Source organism: Helianthus annuus, chromosome 2 (assembly GCF_002127325.2).
Source record: "Helianthus annuus cultivar XRQ/B chromosome 2, HanXRQr2.0-SUNRISE, whole genome shotgun sequence".
Taxonomy (NCBI): domain Eukaryota; kingdom Viridiplantae; phylum Streptophyta; class Magnoliopsida; order Asterales; family Asteraceae; genus Helianthus; species Helianthus annuus.
In genome coordinates, this window is record NC_035434.2 from 84,678,141 (window position 1) to 84,689,604 (window position 11,464).

The window sequence follows — 11,464 nt, forward strand, 5'->3', positions numbered from 1 at the left end:
CTCGGTTGCTTGATAACCAATCCATTCCGACTACCACGTCAAAGCTTCCCAACTCAACGGGCAGAAGATCAAGTGAAAACTCATGCTCTCCCAGTTCTATCACGCAACCTCTAATGACTTCATTCGCTTCTACTAGTTTTCCATTGGCTAGTTCTATCGAGTACAGAATATTTAGCTTACTAGCTACTAACCCAAGCATATTCTTAAATTCTAGGGATACAAAACTATAATCAGCACCAGTATCAAACAGTACAGATGCAAAGCGTTGGTTGATAGGGAACGTACCAGTAACTACGTTCGGATCCTGGCGAGCTTCCCTAGCTCCGATGTTGAATACCCTTCCTTGAGCTTGATTGAGCTTTGGGCATTCTCGCTTGAAATGCCCCACATCTCCACGGTTAAAACAACCTGGTCCCCGACCATTACCATTTCCGTTACCACCTTGATTGTTAATGTCTCCATGGTTTCCACTACCAGTTTGATTTCCAAAACCACCACGATTTCCATTACCGCCAATTCCTCCTTGAGGGCGGTTTCCATACCCATTTCCACCACGGTTATTGTTTCCATTCCCGCCGCCACAACCTCTTTGACCACCATTACCACGACCAGTACCCGCCCAACATGTCTCCTTCAAATGGCCAACCTTTCCACAAGATTCACATTTCCTAACTCTGCACTGGCCGGCATGATGGTACTGGCACACATCACATTTGGGCAGAGTGCCCATATACCCTTTTCCTTTGTTTTCTGCACTAGTCTTGACCTCAGCTGGTGGGTTCACATCCTTCTTCTTGTTAGCGCTGTTGGTACCTTTCTTGAAGTTTGAGAACTTCCTTTTGTTCTCACCGGACGACTCAACGTGAGTCTCCTTCTTCTTCTGGTTAGAGATTGAGAACTTGTTCAACCTGATTACCTCTTCAGTCAGGGCCACACTTAGATCAATAGCCTCGGTGATTGTTGCGGGCTTCGATGTCGTCACCATACACATGATTTGGGGTGCCAATCCCCAAATAAACGCTCAATGCGCTTGAATTCCGGATCAACCATATAAGGAATGACGCGAGACAAATCGTGAAATCTCTGCACATATTCAGCAATCTTCGGACCACCCATCTTGAGGTTCCAGAACTCAGTTTCCTACTTTTGAATCTCAACCCTTGAGCGGTAATTCTTTCGCATGAGTTCCTTCATTTCGTCCCATGTCATGGCATATGCAGCCTCTTCTCCTAAGGTCTGAACTTGGAGATTCCACCATGATCGAGCGCCATCTAGAAAAAGTCCCGAGATGTAGGTGACCTGGTGCTCCGGCGCACACTTGCTCATTCTTATCATAGAATCAGTCTTCACCGTCCATCTGACAAAAGCTGCAGCACCCCCGGTGCCGTCGAAATTCAGAGGCTTACAGTCTAAGAACTGCTTATACGTACAGCCTGTACAAGCAACATTATTCACAGCAAGCATTAGCGAACGCACATGAAATATCCAGATGTAACGTAATGTGTCTTTAGATACTTAAACATTACCATGAGGTGGGTTGTTTCCAGAGGTACCCCCGCTATGTTCAGAGCGCAGGGCCTCGTGCTATGCTATCGCTCGTGAAATCTGTTTTTGTAACTCAGCCTCTGTGGTGGGTAATCGAGTTTCTCTTCGTGGAGGCATCTTCTATAAGAGATCGCATTGGTCAGGTCATAGTAAGTATAGTAAGTACATGACATGTATACGTAATAATGTCTATCAACGCAAGTAAACACATAACATCCCAATCATAACTTAAACGAGTAATTCAACAACGTATGTAATGAGAATGTTGCGATTGAGCTTTCATATACCAATGACCACAAATACAGTTTTACATGTTCTACAATGTACCATACATCAAAAGGGACTTTGATGTGTGCAAGGTGTTATATATTTTTGATGTACATTTAAGCCCTTTTTACACTTTTAGCCAAGTTTTAAATTTATAAAACACGATATTTACTAACACTAAACACACATATGGGCAAGTGCACCCATCGTGGACGTAGTATAGTGTTGGTAAGATACCGAGGTCGTCCAAGGACACAATAGCTTTTAGTACCGGTTTATCCTCAACGTCTAATCAAATCAAAAAGTTATAAAAGATTTTTAAACTAAGAAAATAAAAACTAACTAAATGCTAAAAATTAAAATAAAATAAAAAACAGATAGACAAGATGAATCACTTGGATCCGACTCGTGTATTAGTATAATCTTTGATTATTTTCGCACTTTTGCACTTGTTTAAGAGATTATCTTAGTTATTGTAGTAGGCCCCTCTTTTGAAGGCGACGTTACCCTCAACCCAGTAGTTTGAGTCAGCAAGGATACAATCCTAAAGGGTTGGATTATTGGAAGATAATGAATTAAGTTATTAATGCAAATTATGGTAGGCCCCGCTTTTGGCGGTGACGTTACCCTCGGCTAAGTAGTCTGAGTCAGCAGGGATACAGTCCTAAATAGCGGATTATAGTATTAATAGTAGTTAACTTATGAGGGGGTCAAAGAGTTTGGATCCCCGCCATCCAATACCTATGGGCATTGAAGGAGATCCTACTAAATTTGACCCAGGTCCCTTGCAAGACCTCTAAACGCTGAACAAGGGCAAGACCCTTACCAAACCGTTCCCTTAACCCCCGACCAGGTAGCTAACATACCTCCATATAGACCGTGGAGGTATGAATGGTGAAAATCTTTTATTTTATATAGACAGTAAAATAATGCCAAGACACCATAGACAAACGATAAGGAAAGTTCACCTTCAACATAAGCAACTAGTTATTAAAGTCATTAATACAAAACCAAATAAAAAGTGCAAAAGATTAAAAATAAAAAGTATTATACTAAACACTTGTCTTCACCAAGTGATGTAAGAGACTTAGGCAAACATGGCCTTGATTGTCAAGAACTCTTACGATCAATCTTGGATCCCGAGACGACTCACACACTCTATGATGGATAATGGATGATGGTGGTGGATGATGGTGTTATGGTGGTGGTGGGTGGTGGATGAAGTGTGAGAGAGGTGGTGTGCCAAGGGATGAGTTGAAATGAAACCAAGCACTCCTATTTATAGGCTGAACAGAAGGCTGAGCACGGCCCCGTGTCCGCTGGACACGCCCCCGTGCCTGTCTGACACTATCTCTCTTCATTAATTGTAATTCGCAATTACAATTAATGCGCCTGCTGTACTTTCGCCACGCCCCCGTGCTCACTGGACATGGCCCCGTGGTGGGCAATAGAAGCTTCTATAGGTTTGTCTTTTCTGCTGCTTCTTGGGCACGGCCCCGTGCTGGGTGAGCACGGGGCGTGTTCAGTCTTCTGACTTCTCTTTTCTGCTTGGGAAGATGCCGTTGAGGGGTCGGGCAATCCACTTTTGTTCCTTTTCTTGTATTTATGTTAGATTTAGCTGTCTTTTTGCTTCTTTTGTGAATTTGAGCTCATTTTATCCTGAAAATACAAAAGGAAGACAAAAACACTCTTTTTCCAACATTAGTACTTAAAAAGGGTTAGTTTTATGCCTCAATTGATGTAATTTATATGTTGCATTTTACACACATCAAATACCCCCACACTTGAACTTTTGCTTGTCCTCAAGCAAAACTCTTTAATATGTGGCTTACACTCCCAAATGGAATGGGTAGAAGAGAAGGTTTTTAGCTTGTCATAGAGTGTCGGGAATCCAAGATCTTTTTGGGTTTTATTTTTATTTATTCACAATCCTATTCGTTATGATTTGTTTAGAACGTTTCATAGGAGAAATTACTAATTTGGGCATAACATGCCTTTTTAAAATTCCATTTATATACAAGTTCACATACCTCACGGGAGAAATCACTCACACTCGGCCGAAGGTGTATTTTTAGTGAATCACTCGAGAGCGGCGTGGAACTTATTCCTACCATAAGCTTGCCAAGCAATCAATCCTCCTCCTTTTTAACTTGTTACCGTTGTAAATATCAAGAGGACTTTTTGGGTACAGACTTGGGCTAAAGGTGGGTGAATGGGTTAGTAGAAAATGGCGAAAAGCGTAAAAAGCGTCGGTTTTCGTAAAACACTTTGTTTTAGTGACTTTTTATTTCGAAGTATTTCTCCAAACAAGCTTTTGTTTTAATAGCTTTGTTTGTTTATTTCTAACTTCGTCATATTATTATTATTAGTATTATTTTTTTAAGGTGCTCGTGTGCATGCCCTTTTTTCCGAAAAAAATGGTTAGAAGACTTACCGGTTTTTGATGTACACTCGCTTGTTCGTAACATGTTGGGTATGATGTGGATGCTTTTCATTCGTTAACCGTTTGAAGTGAGATCTCCTCTTCTTCATCCTTAATGGATCCTTGGTAGAGTTTTAGCCGTTGGCCATTGACTTTAAATGGTATCCCATTTCGAGCTTTAATTTCTACTGCACCGTGAGGAAAAACATGGGTGGCGGAAAAAGGTCTTGACCACCTATATTTTAGTTTACCAGGAAATAATCGAAGTCGTGAATTAAACAACAGAACTTGATCTCCCACCCGAAATTCATTAGACTTAATATATTTATCATGTAAATGTTTCATTCTTTCCTTATAAATTTCGGAGTTAGAGTATGCATAGTTCCTTAATTCGTCTAATTCATTCATTTGACAAAATCGGTTTTTACCGGCAGTTTCTAAGTCTAAGTTTACATTTTTTATTGCCCAGTAGGCTCTGTGAGCTATTTCTACAGGCAAGTGACAGCTTTTTCCGTAGACGAGCTTATACGGGGTTGTGCCTATAGTGGTTTTATAAGCAGTTCGAAAGGCCCATAAAGCATCGTCCAATTTGTCAGCCCATTCCTTTTTATTTAAACCTACGGTTTTTTCAAGTATTCGTTTTAAACCTCGGTTAGTCACTTCGGCTTGCCCATTTGTTTGAGGGTGATACGCTGTTGAGACCCGGTGATAGACCCCATACCTTGTTAATATTTTTTTCGAGTTAATGATTGCAAAAATGGGTACCTCTATCAGCTATCAAAGCTTTTGGTGTTCCAAAATGAGAAAATAATTTTTTCAGAAATTTTACCACTACTCTTCCATCATTTGTTGGAAGAGTTTCGGCCTCCGCCCATTTAGACAAGTAATCGACTGCCACAAGTATATATTTGTTTCCTTTTGACGGTGGGGAAGGTCCCATAAAATCGAGTCCCCACACATCAAAAATTTCACAAACGAGAATGTCGTTTTGAGGCATTTCGTTTTTGGAAGAAATATTACCCGATCTTTGGCAAGCATCACATGCCTTTACAAGGTTTTGTGCATCCTTGTAAATGGTTGGCCAATAAAATCCTGAATCAAATACCTTTCGTGCGGTACTAGCGGCACCATGATGTCCTCCGCATGGACCTTCATGACAATGACGGAGAATTCTCCGTGCTTCATTTCCATGGACGCACCTTCGGATGAGCTGGTCGGCACACATTTTGAAAAGGTAAGGGTCTTCCCAAAAGTAATGCCTTACATCAGCAAAGAATTTCTTTCTTTGGTGATGCGGCCATCCTTTGGTGACTATACCGCTGGCTAGATAATTAGCATAGTCGGCATACCATGGTTCTAGGCTACTCTCCATCATCTCCAAGGACTCTGTGGGAAATTTTTCGTTGATTTGCTCGTGCCTGGTCGCCTCCAAAGCTGGGTCTTCTAGGCGTGAAAGATGATCTGTAGCAGAGTTCTCTGTTCCTCTTTTGTCCTTGATTTCGATGTCGAACTCTTGGAGGAGTAGAATCCATCTGATCAAACGGGGTTTTGCGTCTTGTTTCTTGAAGAGGTATCTGATAGCTGCATCGTCTGCATAGACTACAGTTTTAGAAGGAACAAGGTAAGAACGGAATTTATCAAAAGCAAATACCACAGCTAGTAATTCTTTTTCTGTAGTTGTGTAATTTTCTTGTGCATCGTTAAGCGTTTTACTAGCGTAATAAATTGGGTGGAAATGCTTTTCTTTTCTTTGCCCCAAGACTGCTCCAACAGCAAAGTCACTTGCATCACACATGATTTCGAAAGGGAATTTCCAATCGGGTGCTATCATGATAGGTGCATTGACTAGCATTTCCTTAAGGGTTAGAAATGCTTGATTGCATTCCTTGTCAAAGATGAAAGGTGCATCTTTTTCAAGTAATTTTGTTAGAGGTCTTGAAATTTTTGAAAAGTCTTTGATAAACCTTCTATAAAATCCGGCATGCCCTAAGAAACTTCTGATTGCTCTAACGGAGGATGGTGGAGGTAATCGAGAAATAGTTTCTATTTTTGCTCGATCAACTTCCCTACCTTCGCTTGAGATTTTGTGACCGAGTACTATTCCCTCCGTTACCATGAAATGGCATTTTTCCCAGTTAAGGGCGAGGTTAGTCTCCTCACATCGGGATAGCATTCGTTCGAGGTTATCGAGGCATTGGTCATATGAGTCTCCAAAGATAGAAAAGTCGTCCATGAAGACTTCCATTGTCTTTTCTATCATATCATGGAAAATGGCTACCATACAACGTTGGAATGTTGCAGGTGCATTACATAGACCGAATGGCATGCGTCGATAGGCGAAGGTTCCATAGGGGCATGTGAAAGTTGTTTTCTCTTGGTCTTCTGGTGCTATTGGTATTTGAAAGTAACCTGAAAAACCATCCAAGAAACAATAAAATTTATGACCGGATAGTCGTTCTAACATTTGATCAATGAAGGGCAAAGGAAAGTGGTCTTTCCTTGTTGCTTCATTTAATCGCCTATAGTCTATACAAACTCTCCATCCTGTGACGGTTCTTGTTGGTATTAATTCATTTTTCTCGTTAGTTATTACCGTCATACCTCCTTTCTTTGGGACTACTTGGACGGGACTTACCCATGGACTATCGGAGATAGGATAGATTAGTCTGGCGTCAAGTAGCTTGATGACTTCGTTTTTAACCACTTCTTGTACATTGGGATTTACTCTTCGTTGTGGTTGAATTACTGTTTTGTAATCATCATTCATTAAAATTTTATGCGTGCACATGGAAGGACTTATTCCCTTAATATCTACAAGCTTCCAAGCGATCGCGTTTTTGTGTTTTTTAAGAAGACTGACTAATTTCTCTTTTTATGTGCTACTTAATTTGGAAGAAATAATTACAGGTAAACTACCATCTTTGTCTAGAAAAGCATATTCCAAACCTTTAGGAAGTTCTTTGAGCTCAATGGGTGGGTCTTTAGAAGACACCTTATTTTGTGGCTCATTTAGATCAAGAACCTCAAAGGTTTGTTCTATGGCGATCTCTTCTTCAACAAAGTGGTCATCCTCTTCAATCGTATCAGGTGGTTCATCATCATCTTCAATTAGGGGGTCATTATTGCGAAAAGGATATTTCATTGAACGCTCAAGATCTATGCTCCTTTTGAATGCCCCTAACTGAAGAGGTAGATTGTTGAATTTCCGGTTTTTCAAAGCTTTATGAGTTTGTACAAAAGGTTTTCCCAAGATTAGAGGAGTGTCATCAAGGATGAAAAAGTCGGTTGGGATTACCATTTGATCTGTTTGAACCAAAACATCCTCAACTACACCGATTGATTTTATTACCTTCCGATCGGATAGAAAAATGGGTATTTGAAGTGGAGAAAAATCACTAATACTTAATTTTTCAAAAATGTAGTTAGGCATTATGTTAACACAAAGATCTTTATCAATGGTGATATTACTAATAAATGAATTTTGAAAGAAACACGGAACCGGTGTAATGTTAATTTCAAAAGGATCTTCTTTTATTAGCGAGGTTTGATCATTAGTTAACTTAACACTTACCATTTCTTTGATTTTAGCACTAGTGTTTAACTCTTTTAAAAACTTTTGCATGAGGGGTTACTAAACAATGATTTTCGAAAGTAGGTGACAAGAGATCAATTTCTTCAAAATTAGACTCTTCTTGTAATTTAACATTACCGCCCTCACCTTTTTCGTTGTTTAACCCATGTGTCGGTTTTTCACTTTCTTGTTCTTCCATTTTTACATTTTCAACTATCTCTACGTTATTATTACAATTTAATTCTTCTCTTGCGCGGGATTCCTCTTCCCTTGCACGAGATTCTTTTATGCAACGTTCGATAGTTTTATTGTGTTCTAATATCCTATTGGTTACTTCGGTGAGAGAAAAAGAATTGGGATCCTCAAAGCTCGAATCCGGTTGTTCGATCCTTGGCTCCTCATAATACTAATATGAAGTAGATGGTTCACACCATTGTTCTTCATTGTAAGTATATGATGGATAAGGGTCGAAACTTTGTTCTTCATAGTACCCATATGAGGTGGGTTGTTCACACCATGGTTCCTCATAATAAGTGTATGAAGGTGGTGGCTCATATCTTGAATCTTCAAAGTATGAGTATGAAGGTTCATACCTTCGTTCATCAAAATATGAGTATGAGGGAGAAGGTTCATACCTTTGGTCTTCATAGGATGTGTATGAAGTTGATGGTTCGTACCTGGGCTCCTCATAATGAGTGTATGAATTGGATGGTTGATATGAGTTACTATATTGAACCGAGTGTGTGTTACGACAATTAGTGCAATAATTACCCCTATAATCATCCTCATCATAGGTGTAGTTGTAACCTCCTGAGTATTGATCCATAAGAATCACTCAACAGACCACAACTGAGTCTCGGGACCAGAAAACAAAACAAAGATGGAAACAGAAGCTGGACACGGCCCCGTGTTGGATGAACACGGCCCCGTGGTCAGGATCTGTATCTGGGCGTTTTAATTAAAGTTACTGGTCACGTTGAGCACGGGGGCGTGTTCAGTGAGCACGACCCCGTGTTCAGACTCCGTATCTGGGTATCTAACTAAAAATATGCAGCACGGGGGCGTGTTCAGTGAGCACGGCCCCATGTTCAGGCTACTGTAAATGCAAACTAAACTAAAATGCAGAAAAATGTGCGCGCGTTTTTAAAAAAGTTTTGAAAAACTGATTACGCCGTCGATTTTAAGCTTTCTTAAAATCCTTGTGTCCCCGGCAGCGGCGCCAAAAACTTGATGTGTGCAAGGTGTTATATATTTTTGATGTACATTTAAGCCCTTTTTACACTTTTAGCCAAGTTATAAATTTATAAAACACGATATTTACTAACACTAAACACAGATATGGGCAACTGCACCCATCGTGGACGTAGTATAGTGTTGGTAAGATACCGAGGTCGTCCAAGGACACAAGAGCTTTTAGTACCGGTTTATCCTTAACGTCTAATCAAATCAAAAAGTTATAAAAGATTTTTAAACTAAGAAAATAAAAACTAATTAAATGCTGAAAATTAAAATAAAATAAATAACAGATAGACAAGATGAATCACTTGGATCCGACTCGTGTATTAGTATAATCTTTGATTATTTTCGCACTTTTGCACTTGTTTAAGAGATTATCTTAGTTATTGTAGTAGGCCCCTCTTTTGAAGGCGACGTTACCCTCAACCCAGTAGTTTGAGTCAGCAAGGATACAATCCTAAAGGGTTGGATTATTGGAAGATAATGAATTAAGTTATTAATGCAAATTATGGTAGGCCCCGCTTTTGGCGGTGACGTTACCCTCGGCTAAGTAGTCTGAGTCAGCAGGGATACAGTCCTAAATAGCCGGATTATAGTATTAATAGTAGTTAACTTATGAGGGGGTCAAAGAGTTTGGATCCCCGCCATCCAATACCTATGGGCATTGAAGGAGATCCTACTAAATTTGACCCAGGTCCCTTGCAGGACCTCTAAACGCTGAACAAGGGCAAGACCCTTACCAAACCGTTCCCTTAACCCCCGACCAGGTAGCCAACATACCTCCATATAGACCGTGGAGGTATGAATCGTGAAAATCTTTTATTTTATATAGACAGTAAAATAATGCCAAGACACCACGGACAAACGATAAGGAAAGATCACCTTCAACATAAGCAACTAGTTATTAAAGTCATTAATACAAAACCAAATAAAAAGTGCAAAAGATTAAAAATAAAAAGTATTATACTAAACACTTGTCTTCACCAAGTGATGTAAGAGACTTAGGCAAACATGGCCTTGATTGTCAAGAAATCTTACGATCAATCTTGGGTCCCGAGACGACTCACACACTCTATGATGGACAATGGATGATGGTGGTGGATGATGGTGTTATGGTGGTGGTGGGTGGTGGATGAAGTGTGAGAGAGGTGGTGTGCCAAGGGATGAGTTGAAATGAAACCAAGCTCTCCTATTTATAGGCTGAACAGAAGGCTGAGCACGGCCCCGGGTCCGCTGGACACACCCCCGTGCCTGTCTGACACTATCTCTCTTCATTAATTGTAATTCGCAATTACAATTAATGCGCCTGCTGTACTTTCGCCACGCCCCCGTGCCCACTGGACACGGCCCCGTGGTGGGCAATAGAAGCTTCTATAGGTTTGTCTTTTCTGCTGCTTCTTGGGCACGGCCCCGTGCTGGCTGAGCACGGGGCGTGTTCAGTCTTCTGACTTCTCTTTTCTGCTTGGGAAGATGCCGTTGAGGGGTCGGGCAATCCACTTTTGTTCCTTTTCTTGTATTTATGTTAGATTTAGCTGTCTTTTTGCTTCTTTTGTGAATTTGAGCTCATTTTATCCTGAAAATACAAAAGGAAGACAAAAACACTCTTTTTCCAACATTAGTACTTAAAAAGGGTTAGTTTTATGCCTCAATTGATGTAATTTATATGTTGCATTTTACACACATCAGACTACAGGGTCACATCACCCTTGTCCAAATTGTCTATCAAACTACAACAGTCAATAGTCAAAAAGTGGTCTTCAAAAGCCGTGCAATCTGGGTTCAATAGCTACACTCTCACCAAAAGTATGCTACCTGCATAAAACCTAAAACTGCTATGCTGATGGTAGAGGAGGAGGAGGTAGAGGAACGAATAGGAAACTGCGCACATGCGTTAACTCCTCCTCAAGAGCAAAAACGGTACGCAACAGGTAACTAATCTGCTGCTCCATAGTAAGAAAACGAACGTCAAAATCTGGGTATGGCAGAAGAGGAGCGGGTGGAGTCGCGAATGGAGACTGACAAGGACAAGGCGGAGGATGTGGAATCCTCTCTAACTCCATGACTCTATACCATAACAACTCCTGCTGGAGCTGTAACGACAAAAGCAGATCATCCCTCGTGTAACCAGTGTAATGTGAAGGATGTTATGGATCAGAAACAGGCATCGTGTTGGGCGGAAACCAAATCAGTGGCTCGCCCAATGGTGCAGAAGGAGAAGGAGCAGTGTGTGCAAACTGTGGTACAAAGGGTAATGCTACTGACACAGGAGGAATATGGCCAGACGGCTGGCTCGACGGTCCTTCCCCTGGACGGGGTGGAAGGATATCCTATAAGAATATGATCGGCAAGTCTGTGCGGTGAATATCAGACACATGTGGGTGAAACGGGGCGATATCAACGGGTGCATGGGTGGGTGCAGGTGG

The 11,464-nt window shown here is 40.9% G+C and overlaps 1 protein-coding gene across 1 annotated transcript; it reads right to left on the bottom strand.

The window, feature by feature from the left end:
* Positions 1-210: 210 nt before the first annotated feature.
* Positions 211-730, bottom strand: LOC110893343 (aspartate and glycine-rich protein-like). Its single transcript, XM_022140454.1, has 2 exons — positions 286-730; positions 211-224 (listed from the first exon to the last, which is right to left on the bottom strand). The coding sequence occupies exons 1-2, from the start codon at positions 728-730 to the stop codon at positions 211-213; spliced, it is 459 nt and encodes a 152-aa protein (XP_021996146.1).
* Positions 731-11,464: the final 10,734 nt, after the last annotated feature.

What these genes read in the sequence shown, in the direction of transcription:
- LOC110893343 (XM_022140454.1), bottom strand. Translation starts at nt 730, where the DNA reads ATGGGCACTCTGCCCAAATGTGATGTGTGCCAGTACCATCATGCCGGC.